This window comes from Podarcis liolepis (genome assembly GCF_965112155.1).
Source record: "Podarcis liolepis genome assembly, chromosome: 15".
NCBI lineage: Eukaryota > Metazoa > Chordata > Lepidosauria > Squamata > Lacertidae > Podarcis > Podarcis liolepis.
This window is the reverse complement of record NC_139566.1, coordinates 45131139-45148110: the sequence shown is the minus strand read 5'-3', so window position 1 is coordinate 45148110 and position 16972 is coordinate 45131139. Positions and strand designations below refer to the sequence as shown.

At 53.8% G+C, this 16972-nt stretch overlaps 1 protein-coding gene and 1 long non-coding RNA gene across 2 annotated transcripts in view; one reads left to right on the top strand and one right to left on the bottom strand.

The window, feature by feature from the left end:
- Positions 1–16972, top strand: part of LOC310694062 — a 243112-nt gene that overhangs the window by 86783 nt on the left and 139357 nt on the right. The window lies entirely within an intron of this gene.
- Positions 7858–16972, bottom strand: part of TTC28 (tetratricopeptide repeat domain 28) — a gene marked incomplete at its 5' end in the record, with an annotated part of 118183 nt that continues 109068 nt past the window's right edge. Inside the window, 10 exon segments of the mRNA XM_083476630.1 lie at positions 7858–11668; positions 12122–12229; positions 12358–12487; positions 12778–12801; positions 12987–13063; positions 13205–13436; positions 13637–13761; positions 14387–15107; positions 15536–15715; positions 16360–16519. Of these exon segments, the coding sequence (XP_083332756.1) occupies positions 10014–11668; positions 12122–12229; positions 12358–12487; positions 12778–12801; positions 12987–13063; positions 13205–13436; positions 13637–13761; positions 14387–15107; positions 15536–15715; positions 16360–16519 (3412 nt within the window). The 3' untranslated portion in view covers positions 7858–10013.

Genomic DNA, 16972 nt, shown 5'->3' with positions numbered 1-16972 from the left:
GAACAGTAATGGACCACAGGTATGAGCTAGCAGGGCAGCAGTTGAAGAAGGAGCAAAAAGGGTTTTCGTGTGTGTGTGTGTGTGTGTGTGTGTGTTTCTTTGTGGCTGATTAGCTGTTCTCCCTGTGCAAAGGTCAGAGGGGGCAGGGTTTCTGTTGAGGCAGGTGATTAGCTGTGGGAGGAGGTTATCAGAGCTAGCAGGGCAGCAGTTGAAGGAGCAAAAAGGGTTTTCTTGTGTGTGTGTGTGTTTCTTTGTGGCTGATTAGCTGTTCTCCCTGTGCAAAGGTCAGAGGGGGCAGGGTTTCCGTTGAGTCAGGTGATTAGCTGTGGGAGGTGCGCCTGGCGGCATGCGCAGTTTGATCCATCTTTTAGATTTAGGGGAGCTAGTCTCAAAAGTTGGTTGGGGGAGACCTAGGGTTGTTGTTTTTTGTGGGGGGAGTTATTTGTCCTGTCTTCACGCTTTTTATAATGGAGGACCGCTGTAGCCACCCCCAACGACACGTTCTCAAGATGGAGGGGGAGGGAACAGCTGCATTCGCCTGCGGTTCCTGCACAATGTTTGCCATCTTGCCAAAGGTTGCAGGCAGCTTTACCTGCAGCAATTGCATGTTGATTGCCCTCTTAAAAGACAAAGTCCAGCAACTGGAGGAACGTGTAGCTATGCTCCAAAGAATTAGAGAGCTGGAGCTCTTCGTGGAAGCAACAGAGCACACCGTCTCCACCAAGGAGGAGACAGGGGACTCCCCTGAGAAGGAGGCTAGTTCACCAACACAGGAGCCAGATATATGGAGAAACGTGACTCAAAGAAGTAGGAGTCCCAGGGTTCGCTCTGATTGTTTAGAAATACACAATCGCTTTGAGGTCCTCTCCCCTAGCATGGAAGACGAAGACCAGACTCCATTTGAGGATCTCTCCCTCATTACAGTTGATCAGGTATATGAAGACGAGCAGGAAAGTCAGTCCTCAGGGAATGTGCAGGCGACCTTGGAACGGAAAGCTCACGGAAGAACCCCGACCAAACCTAAGAGGAGGCGTGTAGTGGTGATAGGGGATTCCCTACTGAGGGGAACAGAAGCAGTGATCTGTGGGCCTGACAAGATGTCTCGGGAAGTGTGCTGTCTCCCCGGGGCTAAGATCCAAGATGTAACTGAACGACTGCAAGGAATCATAAAAGCCACTGACAAATACCCCTTCCTCTTAGTTCATGTGGGAACCAATGACACTGCAAGCAATAGCCTCCAGAAGATCAAAAGAGACTACGAGGCTCTCGGCAGGAAATTGAAGCAACTAAATGCACAAATTGTCATCTCATCTGTCCTCCCAGTTGAACGGCGTGGCCCAGGGAGAGAGGGAAAAATAGTGGAAGTGAACAGCTGGCTTTGCAAATGGTGTAAACAGGAACGGTTTGGATTCTTAGATCACGGACTGCAGTTTCTTGAAGATGGACTTCTGGCAAGTGATGGGCTGCACCTCACAACGGTTGGGAGAAATGTTTTTGCCAAAAATCTCAGAAACCTCAACAGGAGGGCTTTAAACTGACTAATGTGGGGGAGGGAGACAGTGCTCCTGAAGGTAGGAGTCTATCAATTGATGAAGATGATCATCCAAATGTCATAGACCAAATGGAGCAAACAGCAAGCAGACCTAGTGGTGGGAGGAAAAAATCCTTAAATAAGAGACATGGGGGAATTATTAATGGACTTCAATGTCTGTACACTAATGCGCAAAGCATGGGAAATAAACAAGATGAGCTTGAGCTCTTGGTACAGCAAACTAAATATGACATAATAGGCATCACTGAAACCTGGTGGGATAAGTCCCACGATTGGAATGTAAAAATGGGGGGATACAATCTATTGCAGAGAAACAGACCAGACAAGAAAGGAGGAGTGGCGTTATATGTCAGGGATGTGTATACCTGTGAAGAGATCAAAGATTTAGAACCTCAAAGCCAAAGTGAGAGCATTTGGGTCAAAATTAAGGGAGAGAAGAATAACAGAGACCTCATTGTGGGAGTCTACTATAGATCCCCAAGCCAAATGGAGGACATAGATGATGCCTTCCTGGAACAGATAGCCAAGCATGCAAAAGGAAGGGAGATAGTAGTAATGGGGGACTTCAATTACCCGGATATTTGTTGGATGTCAAACTCAGCCAAGAGCATAAGGTCAAACAGATTCCTCACTGGCCTTGCAGACAACTTCATTGTCCAGAAAGTGGGAGAAGCAACAAGAGGAACAGCCATTTTAGATCTGGTCCTAACCAATGTTGATGACCTGGTTAGTGGGGTAGAAGTGGAAGGATCATTAGGCGTGAGTGATCATGCTCTTCTGAAGTTTACTATACAGCGGAAAGGAGCAGCCAAGCATACTAGGACTCAATTTCTTGACTTTAAGAAAGCCGACTTCATAAAACTTAGGGAAGTGCTGGGTGAGATCCCATGGACAGTAATACTAAAAGGAAAGGGAGTTCATGATGGCTGGGAGTTTGTTAAGAGGGAGATAGTAAAAGCACAACGTCAGGCAATACCAATGAGACGGAAACATGGAAGGTGCCTAAAGAAGCCAGGGTGGCTATCTAAAGAACTTTTAACTGAGTTAAGATTAAGAAAGGATGTGTACAAAAAATGGAAAGGGGGGGGGGAACCACCAGAGAGGAATTCAAACAAATAGCCAGCACGTGTAGACACAAAGTCAGAAAAGCTTGACCAGCAGGTCAAAGGTGTGCAGGTCGGAGCTAAACATTATAAGTTAAGAGCGTTCGCAGATGACCTAGTATTGACTTTGCAAGAGCCAAACACTAGTACGAAAAGGGTTTTAGAAATAATACAACAGTTTGGCCAGGTAGCTGGATTTAAGTTGAACAAGCAAAAAACCAAAGTTTTAGGGAAAAACCTAACAGATATGGAAAAGGAGAAATTTCAAGAGGAAACAGGTTTGACTGTGGTCAAGAAGGTAAAATACCTAGGGGTTTATTTAACATCTAAAAATCAGAATTTGTATAAGGACAACTATGAAAAATGCTGGTCAGAAATCAAGAAAGACTTAGAAATATGGTCAAATTTGAAACTGTCAATGTTAGGCCGAATTGCAGTAATTAAAATGAATGTATTGCCTAGAATGTTATTTTTGTTTCAGACCTTGCAGATTATTGATAAGATGGAATGTTTTAAGAGGTGGCACAAAGATATCTCGAAATTTGTCTGGCAGGGCAAAAAGCCCCGAATTAAATTTAAAATATTGACAGATGTTAAGGAAAGAGGGGGTTTTGCCCTGCCGGACCTAAAATTGTACTATGAGGCAGCAGCTTTTTGCTGGCTCAAAGAATGGATGCTCCTCGAGAACACGGACATCTTGGATCTGGAAGGTTTCAATAACACTTTTGGTTGGCATGCATATCTTTGGTATGGTAAAGTTAACAGTGCCTTTAAAAATCACATTGTCAGAAAAGCATTGTTTAATGTTTGGATAAGATATAAAGATTTATTGGAAAACAAAACCCCTAGATGGGTGTCGCCAGTGGAGGCTAAAGCAGTGAAGAAACTCAATATGGAGGTCGGATGGCCGAAGTATTGGGAAATTTTAGAACAGGATGGAGATAAGTTCAAACTACAAAGTCAGGAGAAATTGAAGCATAAAGTAGAAAATTGGTTCCAATACCGCCAAATAATGGAATTTTTTAAACAGGACAGGAAAGTCGGTTTCCAGGTGGAAAAATCAAAATTAGAAACTGAACTGTTAGAACCCAACACTAAGAATTTATCTAGAATGTACAACTTGTTGTTGAAATGGAACACACAGGATGAAACAGTTAAATCGGCAATGATTAAGTGGGCTCAGGATGTTGGACACAATATTATGTCAGCTGACTGGGAATGGTTATGGAACACCGGTATAAAATTTACGGCATGTAATGCCTTAAAGGAAAATATTATGAAAATGGTATACAGGTGGTACATGACCCCAGTCAAGCTGGCAAAAATCTATCATTTGCCCGATAACAAATGTTGGAAGTGTAAAGAGACTGAAGGTACCTTTTATCACCTTTGGTGGACATGCCCGAAGATTAAGGCCTTCTGGGAAACGATCTATAATGAAATGAAAAAGGTACTTAAATGTACCTTTCCTAAAAAACCAGAGGCCTTTCTCTTGGGCATTGTCGGCCAACTGGTGACAAAGAAAGATAGAGCTTTTTTCATGTATGCCACAACAGCAGCAAGAATACTCATCGCAAAGTATTGGAAGACACAAGATTTACCCACTTTGGAAGAATGGCAGATGAAAGTGATGGACTATATGACACTGGCCGAGATGACAGGCAGAATCCGTGACCAACGAAAAGAGACGGTGGAAGAAGAATGGAGAAAATTTAAAAGCTACCTTAAGGACTACTATAAACTTAATGAATGCTAAAATGTCGTGGTTTTCAGAGACAAAGGGGTACAGGGATATAAGGTTAGACTATAAAAGAGGACTAAGATGATTGAGATTGGAAAGTAACAATTGGGAGTTGCTAGTTGAACTACGGACATTGGGATGCAGAGAGGGGGGGTATGGGGAAGTCCAAGAAAAGAGGTTTATGAAAATATGTTTGAAACTATACGTGTATGTTTGTCATTTTTAATGTTTGTTTGTTTTTCTTAAAAATGTTGCAAAACCAATAAAAATTTTATAAAAAAAAAAAAACAAAGTCAGAAAAGCTAAAGCACAGAATGAACTCAGGCTTGCTAGAGAGGTTAAAAGCAACAAAAAAGGCTTTTATGGGTATGTTCGTAGCAAAAGGAAGAACAAAGAAACAGTGGGGTCACTCAGAGGAGAAGATGGTGAAATGCAAACAGGGGACACAGAAAGGGCCGAACTCCTCAATGCCTTCTTTGCCTCAGTCTTCTCCGATAAAGAAAACAATGCCCGGCCTGAAGAATTTGGAGCAAATGATTCAGCAAAGGAAACACAGTCCAGAATAACTAAGGAGATAGTACAAGAATACTTGGCTAGTTTAGATGTATTCAAGTCTCCAGGGCCAGATGAACTGCATCCAAGAGTATTAAAAGAACTGGCAGATGTGATCTCAGAACCACTGGCAGTCATCTTTGAGAATTCCTGGAGAACAGGCGAAGTCCCAGCAGACTGGAGGGCAAATGTTGTCCCTATTTTCAAAAAGGGGAAAAGAGAGGACCCAAATAATTACCGTTCAGTCAGTCTGACATCAATACCAGGGAAGATTCTGGAGCAGATCATTAAGCAAACAGTCTGTGAGCACCTAGAAAGGAATGCTGTAATCACCAATAGTCAGCATGGATTTCTGAAAAATAAGTCATGTCAGACTAACCCGATCTCGTTTTTTGACAGAATTACAAGCCTGGTAGATGAAGGGAACGCAGTGGATGTAGCCTGCCTTGATTTCAGCAAGGCATTTGACAAGGTGCCCCATGATATTCTTGTAAAGAAGCTGGTAAAATGCGGTCTTGACTATGCTACCACTCAGTGGATTTGTAACTGGCTGACTGACCGAACCCAAAGGGTGCTCATCAATGGTTCCTCTTCATCCTGGAGAAGAGTGACTAGTGGGGTGCCACAGGGTTCTGTCTTGGGCCCGGTCTTATTCAACATCTTTATCAACGACTTGGATGATGGACTCAAGGGCATCCTGATCATATTTGCAGATGACACCAAACTGGGAGGGGTGGCTAACACCCCAGAGGACAGGATCACACTTCAAAACGACCTTGACAGATTAGAGAACTGGGCCAAAACAAACAAGATGAATTTTAACAGGGAGAAATGTAAAGTATTGCACTTGGGCAAAATAAATGAGAGGCACAAATACAAGATGGGTGACACCTGGCTTGAGAGCAGTACATGTGAAAAGGATCTAGGAGTCTTGGTTGACCACAAACTTGACATGAGCCAACAGTGCGACGCGACAGCTAAAAAAGCCAATGCAATTCTGGGCTGCATCAATAGGAGTATAGCATCTAGATCAAGGGAAGTAATAGTGCCACTGTATTCTGCTCTGGTCAGACCTCACCTGGAGTACTGTGTCCAGGTCTGGGCACCACAGTTCAAGAAGGACATTGACAAACTGGAACGTGTCCAGAGGAGGGCAACCAAAATGGTCAAAGGCCTGGAAACGATGCCTTATGAGGAACGGCTAAGAGAGCTGGGCATGTTTAGCCTGGAGAAGAGGAGGTTAAGGGGTGATATGATAGCCATGTTCAAATATATAAAAGGATGTCACATAGAGGAGGGAGAAAGGTTGTTTTCTGCTGCTCCAGAGAAGCGGACACGGAGCAATGGATCCAAACTACAAGAAAGAAGATTCCACCTAAACATTAGGAATAACTTCCTGACAGTAAGAGCTGTTTGACAGTGGAATTTGCTGCCAAGGAGTGTGGTGGAGTCTCCTACTTTGGAGGTCTTTAAGCAGAGGCTTGACAACCATATGTCAGGAGTGCTCTGATGGTGTTTCCTGCTTGGCAGGGGGTTGGACTCGATGGCCCTTGTGGTCTCTTCCAACTCTATGATTCTACGATTCTATGACACCAGTTAAGCTTGAAAAAATCTATCATTTGCCCGATAATAAATGTTGGAAATGTAATGAGACTGAAGGTACATTCTTTCACCTTTGGTGGACGTGCCCAAGGATTAAGACATTCTGGGAGATGATATATAATGAAATGAAAAAGGTATTTAAATATACATTTCTTTAAGAAACCAGAGGCCTTTCTCCTGGGCATGGTCGGCCAATTGTTGTTAAAGAAGGATAGAACATTTTTTATGTATGCAACAACAGCAGCAAGAATACTCATCGCGAAATATTGGAAGACACAAGATTTACCCACCAGGGAAGAATGGCAGATGAAGTTGATGGACTACATGGAATTGGCGGAAATGACTGGCAGAATCCGAGACCAGGGAGAAGAGTCGGTGGAAGAAGATTGGAAGAAATTTAAAGACTATTTACAGAAATACTGTAAAATTAATGAATGTTAGAAAAATGTTGGAATGAAGTTATATGGCTTTAGTAGAAATGCTATAAGGAATTAAGTATAAATAGATTAATAGAGCTTTAAAGGGAAAAATAAGGTTAGAATGTGTTAAGACAATTATAGGATAGAAAACAGAGGAAGATGGAAAGGAATTGCTGAAACAATTAATAGAAGTGGAATACAAAAAGGGAGGTGTGAGGAGGTCGAGGAAATAAGGGAAAGAAAGATAAGATGTTGAAATTGGATTGCGTTTTAAATGGTTTTTGTTTTGTTTTGTTTTGTTTTGTTTGTTTGTTTTATTTTGTATTGTATTGTATGTTTTTTCTTTTTTGGTTTTTTGCAGTGTTGTGTTTAATTTGTTGGAAATTTAATAAATATTATTTTTTTAAAAAACAACATTTCATCCTAACAACCCCCCACCCCTCCTGGCCCTCCAAGTGCCTTTGCATGTGCCAGGGGCCAGAGTGGCTGCCCTTGCGAGAACAGGCAGCTGCCAGTTCCCCCTTGCTCAGCCTGGGGCTGCAACACAATTTCCCAGCAGAAAGCAGCCCTGGAAGGAGGAGCTGGGAGGAAGTCTGAGTGGGAGTGGAAGCAAGCTGCTGGGCTCCTCCCAAGAGGGGGCCCGACATCTGCCTGGCATCCTGTTCAATGGCAGAGTTCGAGGGGAGACCTGAACCCCTCTTGCATCTTGGAGAAGGAAGCCCCTGCTGGGTCAGAGAGAAAGGATGAAGGAAGGGGGGGCCCCACAGAGTCGAGGTGCAGGACAGCCGTGGCTGCCACTCCCCACTTCCAGCTCAGCAGCCCCCACCCTCCTTTGTGCGCTGCTGGGGAAGCCAAGAGCCAGTTATGTCAGACAAGGAACACAGGAGCTGAGAGATCTCATGCTTTAATAGACACAAAGGAAATCACAAAGGAGGCGGCCAAATGCCTTAGGAATTGCAATAAAAATATGAAATTCTTTTTACATGGTAAACTTCGTAATATAAAAAGTTTAATGCTGTCTGGAAACGGGAGTTTTAATTTACAAAAAAGTCCATATAGGCCAAACATGGCAACGCTGCATAAAGATCAGAGAGTGCAGAGGACCAGCCAGCTTTGGAGAGGCAGGGAGGCAGCATGTGTCTTTGTGTGTGTGTGTGCCAGGATCCTGCCCACAAGAGCAGGTGGACCACAAGGCCCCCAATGGACACAAGCAGGTGGGGGAGGGGCCTTTGGAAACCACCCTCCCCCAGACCTTTCAGGTCTCCAGCATGACCCTAGAGTGGGCGAGGGCCTTGGCGCAGGAGGGGAGCGGGCAGCATGCTCTGCCCAGCTCTGGGCCCCACAGAGACCAAAGCCCAGGTGGCTCAGGGACCTCTACCGCCTGGAGTCAAATGGAAGGGCCCTCTCTTGGCGAGGGGTGTGTGTGTGTGTGAGTGTGAGTGGGGGGGGGGACTTGTACGTGGCATCACACCGAACGCTTATTGCTCACTGTGAGAAGCAGTGTTGTCACTCAGACATGCACAAACACGACAAGGAGGACGAACAACGAGGAGGGGCTCCACAGGGGACAGATTCCTGGGGTGCAGAGATATGATCCTTCCTGAATTTCCCCATATAAGCGACAAACCTGGTCGATTCCTCCTCACGGGGAGCAGAGGAGAGAGGTGAGAGCCAGGGTGGGGGCAGAGGGGCAAGGCTTTGCTGAACGTGGAACTTGAGGCAAAGGGGCCCTGCAGGGAGCCCCCTCTTCCCGCCTCAAGGGAAGAACTGGCATTCTGAGAAGGCTGGAGGCTGCAGCGCCTGGCACCACCAGGAAGCGGGCGGAGGAGGAGGGCGGCAGCCCATGAAAGCACCATTGCTTAGACTTCTGCCTAAGAAGCAAGCAAGGAAGGAAGCACAGAAGCTCTGCAGGCTGCAGGCCCCCCCAAGATTTTGCAGAAAACCTCCTGCATCTGCCCGCAGAGTGGCTTTGCATAGACGAAGACCAAGAGGTGCTCCCGAGAGCTCGCACCCACAAGGGAAGAGGCTGGGCCTTGGGGGGCAGGCCCACCACACCCACCAGCCAATGGGCAGGACCCCGAAGGGTTGGGTTCCCACTGATGGGCAAGCAGCCTGCTGGGACCTGCCCTGTCTTCCTCTCTCTGGCTTCCGCCTGCGTCTCCTGGCCTGGACGGAGGCTCCCCCCTCCCCTCGCAGCTGCATAGCTTGGAAACGTGAAGAAAGAAAACCAAAGAAAGGAGAGGAACCCCAACACTTGCTCCCCATGTGCTGGCAAGCTGGGCAACTCCTGGCAACCCCCACACTCCTGCCTTCAGAAACCCAAAGCCCCTGGCACAGTAATAGGGATGTGGGGGAGGAAGGTGGGGAGAGGAGCAGGGGGACCTCTCCTTTGTGCTTGGGACGCGGAGCCTGGTGTCTGACCCAAATCAGGTGAGAAAGGGAAACCCCAGGAGGAGGCAAGGTGGCAAAGGGAGGCAGGAGGCCTGGTGCCAGATGGGGGGCCCTGGACCTCCAGGCCAGCAGCTACTGCCCCAGAGCAGAGTCGCGTCATCGTTTGCAAAGGACAGAGCCTGCTGTGGTCTGACTCTGCGCCAGCTCCAGCACCCAAGGGATCCTCCTGCCAGTCCCAGCCAGACAAGGTCTCTAGGCGGGGTCTGGTCATTCCAGAGAAGACCCCTGGAGGGCAGGCAACCACAAGACCACACTTGCATCTCCCAGAAAAGGGCAGTGCCAACCCACTTCTAGCAACCCACCTCCCCAGAAGCATCAAAAGAGAGGCTTGTACCTCTTCACCACAGACAGTTGTTTGTGAATCTTGCCTGCTAGAACACCCTCCTCCCACTCCAGTCCTTGGTGACTCTGGAAGCTGGTATCCGGCACCCGGGGGGGGGGCACTGAGAGGAGGCAAGCTGCCAGCTGGCACCGATCCACAGCTCACTGAGGGCCTGGATCCGCCTCTGCCCACGCCTCCCAGCTCGTTGCCCGGGGTTCTGCCCCGTCCAAGGCCCTGGGCTCCGGACCAGCAGAGCAGGTGGCCGGGGGCTTCAGCACTTGGAGGAGGGGAAGAACCGTCCTGGCGACAAGAACTTGTAGCCATTCCCAGAGGGCAGCCGTGCGGGGCGCCCAGGGCCTGGGGTGCTGGTGGGGCCTGGGGCCTGTGCCGGGGGGGCCAGGGGGCTGGTGTGTCCATTGGGGGCACCCCTCTGAGGGGAAGAAAGTGGCCGAGGGGCAGATAAGTCCTTCAGCTCCAGTTTGTCGGCCCCTTCCTCCTTGCCATGCCGCGGAGACAAGTTCAGCAAGCTGAGGACGTCCCTCCTCCCCGAGGAGCTCCGGAAGATCTTGAGGGGCCCCGTGGGGTGCTGAGGGGCGTTTTGCCAGAACATCTTTAGGTTGTGGATGGCCTGCACCTTCTCATCGATGGCGGCCATCTTGAGCTTGTCGAGGGAGGGGGCGTCGGCGGGGCTGGAGCGGGCAGAGCTGGCGGAAGAGTAGGAGAGAGCGGGCGAGGGGGTGCTGCCGGCCGGGGAGTGGTGCCCTGAGCTCGGGGAGGCGTTCCTGGGCGATTTGGAAATGTGGGTGCTGTAGGGGGAGCTGGGGTATTTGAGCCGGAAGGGTGAGGACAGCAGAGGCTGCTGCTCCCCGGGCAGGAACCCCCCCTGAGGCTCGGAGCTGGGGGACGGCTGGCTGCTGTGGGGGCCAGCCCCTTCCTCTCGGTGGGAGGCCTCGGAGGTGGTGGGGCTGCTGTAGCCAGAGCTGACTTTCTGCAGGGAGGAGCTCCTGGCAGGGGGCTTTGGCCGGAGGGGGGCAGGGGAGGCCTGGCCCTTGTGGCCGGAGCACGGAGGCCTGCTGAAGGCGCTGGTCTCTGAGGAGCGGAAGGAGGAGGCACGCCCCGTGGGCAGCAGGGGGGCTCTGGGGAGGGGATCCACGCTGCTGCTGCTCTGTGCCAGCTGGCTGCTGCGTTGCAGCTGCTCCACGGCCAGGAGGTGGCTCTGTGTCTCCTCCAGGATCTTCTGGGCCAGCTCGCGAGGGTCCAGCGGGGGCGCGCTCTCCTCCTGGGACTTGACGGTGCTGTCTGTCTCAGTGCTGGACTGGTCCGACTCGCCAGTGTCCGAGCTGGCCAGTTTCCCAACTTTTTGGAAAGGGGAGTTTGGGCTGGGAATAAGAGCCATTTTCACAGGGGAGTTGGGAGAGCTGACACTCCCCTTGGAACTGACCGAGACCACAACGCCTCTGCCTCTACGAGTCCGGGAGGGATTGTGGTCAGGGGAAAAGCGCCCCCGCCTGCTGTCCTGGTAGCTCGCAAGAGGCTCGTTGCTGATGATGGAGAAGCCTTCATACTCCTCGTCGTCTTCCTCCTCCTTGCTGGGGACAGCACTGCCTGGAGGCGAGAGCTGCTCGTGGGGCGGGGCAGCCCTTTGGGGATAGGCATTCTTGGGCCTCTCGGGGTCCAGGCGCCCCCTGGAGCCGCCCACCTCCGCCACGCCACACTCGGGCTTGGAAGCAAAGCTGATGGAAGACGTGATGGAGTTGAGGCTGTAGACAGAGATGGCGTCGGAGCCCAGGCTGTCGGGGCATGGCGGGGAGAATGGCGGGTTCTGGTAGCCCAGCGGCCCAGGGTTGGAGATGGACTGAGCAGAGGCCAGCGACTCGAGGGAGGAGGAGCTGTCCAGGCTGAGTCGTTTGGGGAGCTCCGTGGAATCTAGAGAAAGCAGAGAGGGCCATGAAAGCCAAGGAGGCGCAGGGGTGCTCCCGGGGCCCCAGAGAGGAACAGCCTCAAGCGCTCTTACTGGGGTTGACCCCCTGGAGCCAAGCTGTGAGTCCCCACTCAGGAACCCCCTGAGGGCCACATGCTGCTGGCAGGCACCCCACCCCACCCCTCCTTTGAGGATTTGGTGCCAGTATCTCCAGCTGCTGCTGCTTGTCCTGCCGGCCACCCAGGCATGGTTGCCGTTTGCCAAAAAGACCAGGCGCAGTTCCAGAGCAACAGCTGAGCAAAGGAGCAGTGGCACCCAGCCCTCCTTTCCTACCCCCTTGGTGCCCCTCGCCCAATCTCTTGGGCAGCTGCTGGAGGACACTCCCCGTGCAGGAAGCTTGTGTTCCCATGCCCACCATCCCAGCCACAAGGCGCCCCTTTCCCAGGCAGAAGCCTCACCAAAAAGCGAGAGAAGCGTCTGCAGAGCAAAGTGCATCGTCCGGCGGCTGGCCTGCTTGCCTGTCTTCAGGATCACCTCCTCCTGGCCAACTTCGCACAGGTCGAAGCCTGCAAGCAAGACGCGGCTTAAGGCCGGGAGCCCACAGGGAGGGGCCCAGTGGGCAGCCCCTGGAGCAGGAGGACCTGTCCTGCCCTGCCTCCCGGCTGGCCCCCCAAAGGCACACCCCCTGCCTTACCTAGAGCTGCCAGGAACTCGTGGCAGCCTGGCAGTCGCCAAAGCTGGACGCTGATGGAGACCTGGATGGGGGCCAAGGAGAAATCTTGCTCCTTCTCTCCCACCTGGAGCTGCACCAGGACTTGATGGAGCTGGAGTGCAGGAGGAGGAGGAAGGAGAAGCAGTTAGAGGCAGGCCAACCCAGCTCGACTCTCCTCCCCCTCCCCTGCCCCCTTCCTCTCTGGAGGCCAGCCAAGGGAGGAGCAGGAGGAAGGAAAGAGCAAGGAATGTGCTGCTCCAGGGGACAGGGGGGAAAGCAAGGCTGCTGCTGCTGCTGCTGAAAAGGACACAAAGGAGGGAAGCAGAAGGCTGCCCCCCACCCCACCCCAGAACTCAGGTGCAGGATGGGAGAGAGGACTGAAGGGAGGCTTCTGATACTCACCATTCCTACCATATTTTTAACAGCCTTTGGGAAGCAGAAAGGAGAATTGGGAGGGAGGGAGAGAGAGAGAGAGAGAGAGAGAGGTGTTTAGAGCCAGGCAGCAGCCTGATGGTGTCCCTTTGCAGCACGGTGGGCGTCAGGCAGCGCTCCTTGTCTGGCCCCAGTGATCACTGCCAGAGGGGCCTGGGGGGGGGTGACACGCCACTCACCCTGCTGATGAGCTGCTCTCCCGTCTCAGAGGCGGTGATGAGCTTGCAGAGGGCCTGAAGGGCAGCATTGGGCAAACCTGCCATGGAGAGAGGCAGAGAGGCCCCATCAACTCTGGGGAAAAGCCCCACCCTCACCCCCACCCCAGGCCCTGGGTGCCCCAGAGGGTGCCCCAGAGCGGCCCAGAGGCTGCCCTGCCCAGCCTCTGCCCGAGCCTCACCCAGCAGGGATTGGAGCGTGGTGCTGCACTGCTGGAGACGGTCTCCGGGGTCTGCGGTGGGAAAGAAGACAGCTGCGGGGAGCCCGCTGGCCGGGGGGTCCAGCCGGAAGCCCACCGCGGTCAGCAGAGCCTGCCAGCCTGGGATCCCGCCCACTTTGTTCTCCACACTCTGCTGGGAGGTGTACATGGAGTTGTGCTGCCCGCTGTGGATCCGTTGCAGGGACTTCTCAACCTATGCGCAAAGCAGAGTGTGTGAGCTCCCTCCCGCCTCCCAAGCTAGAGGGAGGCTCCTGAGGGGCTCCACATGCCCCACATCCGGCGAGAGCCCCCAGAGAAGCTCAAGGCTTGAGGTGAGCACAGCCAGCCCCTTCCTTGCCGCTTGTCTCGCCACCCACATGCTCAGCTCCTCTGAGGCAGCGGCTGCACCCTCACCAGGTGGAGAAGGACCCGCAGGGCATCGCGCGCCCGCTCTGGGTGCTGCAGGATGTCGGTCAGGGCTTGGCCAACCAGAGAGGAAGGGCTGTTCAGTTTCACGTCACTCCCAATCAGCATGAAGCCTGCAGCGGGGACAAGTCTCACTCTCAGGGCCTGCTCAAGGCATTTTGGCACCCGAGGCAAACCACAAAATGCTGCCCCCTCCTGCCAGGGAACAAAGGGGGAGTGAAGGTGATATGCTTTGGAAACAAGGTGGGGCTGCAAAATCACTTGAAGTGGGAATCAGAGGGCATTGTATGGGGGAAAGCAGCTCACTTTCAGTCACGCCGGGCCGGTGCTGAGACTTAGAGACCCCCAAAGGCAGCCCCTGCCATTTCTTCCCAAGGAGTGCTCGGAGACCAGCAGTCCCTCCTATTCGCCAAGAGGCCACTTAGAGGCAGCGTGGGTGGCAGATCCAACCTCCAAGGAATGTGCCATCGTTGCCACTCCTTGGAGGTGAGATCTGCTGTCCCTGTGGATCCTTCCGCCTGAGGCAGTCCCTCACCTTGCCTCATGGGTGGGCTAGCCATGCTCGCCTTGCACATGGTCTCAGGGGTAAGAGCCACCCTCTCTGACCCACGGCAAGGGCAGGGCAGGGGGAGCACCCAGCCCCCCAAGCTATGCCAGCGCCACCTTCGGCTCATGACATTCACAGCCGCAGTGACCTCCTGGTCTGGGGTGGGCGCCATGTTCAGGAGCCTTCCTCACCTGCCCAGTTGGAGGGGTGGGCAAACTGCTTGCTGCTCTGCACCATCTTCATGGCCTCTCCCAGCGCTGCGCTGGCCTTGAGGCCTCCAAGCAGCGCCGTGTAGAAGCTGTGGACAAACACCTTGGAAGCGGCCGTGGGCACCGGCCAGAGGGAGACCAAGACGCAGTGGGCGCCAGCCGCCAGGAAGGCTCTCGTCAGCCCAATCACGCCGTCGGCCGTGACCTTGCCGTTGGACTCCTGGTAGGAGCCCAGCACCACCAGCTTGAGAGGCAAGCGCAGGTCCAGCACGTCGGCTGCCGTGAGCAGAAACTCCTGGAGGGGCGGGCAGTCTGAGATGCTCTCTGCGTCGCTGGTGTCGTCCTGCATGCGCAGAGACTCCGGGATGGTGTAGGAGTTACCGAAGGCACCTTTGCTGCCGGCCGCCAGGCTCTCGGCGTTGGGCGTCAGGACCAGGGCGGCCAGCTTCCACGAGACGTGGGTGGCGAAGTGGGCGCACTCAGCCTGGGCCAGGGCGCTCATCACCCGCTCCTTGGTGGCCATGCTGCCCACCAGGGGCTGGCAGCCCAGCAGCTCCGCGACTGCGTAGGCCTCCTCCTCGGCAGAGGGCATGGGCCCCCACAGCCAGCGGTCCATCACCGAGGGGGGCAGCTTGGGGTTGCCGATGACGGCAGCCATGGCAGGGGAGCTGCCGTACGCCGAGGGACCCTTCTTGGCCTGGCTCTGGAAGGGCAGAAGGAGAGGCTGTGTCACCTTCCCCGGGGTGGACTGCTCACACCAGCCTGACCACGGGGGCCCCCCCGCTGGTCGGAGGACCAACTCCCTCGCCCCCTCACTGCCTCCCAACTGGGCACTTGCACCCTCTATGTGCTGCTGTGGCCTGGCAGGTCCTTGGTTGGCGCTGCTAGCATGGCAAAGCGGGCCAGGGAGATGTGGGGTGGAAGGAGGAAGAACAGGGGGGCAGACCCAGGGCTTTACCTTCCTGCCACTGGAACAAAAGTGGCTTGGGGGTCTTGGAGGGTCACATGAGGGAGGCAGGGATGGGGGGTAGGACTCCCTGCCACTATGGGACAGCAACGGGGCGGCTCTGCCCCACCAGCTTCCCAGGGCCCAGAGGACACGGAGGAGAAGTGGGGGCCCAGGCAGCCTACCTTGGCGCTGGGGTTCAGGGCGCGGAGGGAGGGCACTGCAATGAGGCTGAAGCGCTCGTACAGGTACTCGTTGGAGGAGCTGCCCTTGAGGAGCGCAAAAGGGATGAGGTACAGCTCCCCTTCCAGCACCAGGACCAGCTGCCGGTGGCGGCCGACCGGCCCACTGGAGTGCATCAGGCCCTGGGAGGGAGGAAGGGAGGGAGGGAGAGAGAGGAGGAGGCAGAGATCTTTTGGAACACACACACACACACACACACACACACACACACACACACACAGGAACACACCTGCCCTTCCTCCCAAAGGTGCCTGGGGCAGCACAAAACAAACCAAAGCCATTCAGAATTATTAAAACAGCACCTTCACAGCCAGGCTGAGCTGCATTTCCCTCCTGCGCACGCCCCCCGCCAAGGGGAGAGGGGACCCCGGTCAGGGCTAACGAAAGACCCCAAGGCCCGGGAGAAGGAGGTCTGGGGGGAGAGGCAGAGCCACCCGCTTCTCCCGCCTGCCTGCCTGCCTGCCGGGTCTCTCTCGCAAGCGGCCGACCCAGGACTCTCCCTGACAAGACGCCGTCACCACAGCAGGTGGCCAGGAGGAAGAAGGCAGGGAAGACTTCAGCTCTGTACCTCTCCTTTCTGGGATGGGACAAATCTGGTGGCAACTAGGTTTCATTTACCCTCACATCAGGCCAAAGAGGAGGAATCCCAGAAGGGGAAGCCACCCCACCTCGCCCCACCAGGACCCTCTTGCAACCCCCCCTCCTGCTTCCCAGCAGTGTCCAGAGGGGGCTTGCTATCCCAAGAGAGGCACTGCCCAGGACTTACCCCTTCCATGGGCCCGATCAGCAGGTCATAGAGGGAGCGCAGGGGGGACTTGCCGAAGGAGCTGAGCCGGCGGGGCAAGGAGGAAGAGGAGGAGGCGGCTTCTTTGGCTGGGGACGCTGGGCCTCCTCCGCTGAAGAGGCTGTTCATGCTCTGGCAGCTCCTGCGGAGAGCGGGGAGAGGGACAGCGTTGCAGGTCTAGAACCCCAACCCCTCTGGCACACACACCCCCAAAGCCCTGCAGAAGTGGAGGGCTCTGCTGCCCCTCCTGAGGTGCCCATGGGCACTGGCTGGAATGCAACAGGAGGCAGGGGCTGGAGGGCAGATCAGCCCAGTGCCAGGACCTCCTGGCACCTGCTTCTTCTCCAGAAGTTAGCCTATGCCCCACGGCATTGGCACAACCTCCAGGGGGGGACATTTTGCAGCTGAGCACAAGTGGCTGAGTGAAGCAGCCAGCCGCCAGCTCTGACCTGCGGAGAATGGCATGGGTCCACTTCAAGGGCAGCTGAAGCCCCAGTTGACGAGAACCCGCAGGATGGAGGCAGCTCCCTCTGCGCCCATGCCAACCACAGCCGATCCCTTCAGTCTGCCCCACAAGCTGAGCGACCTTGCTGGC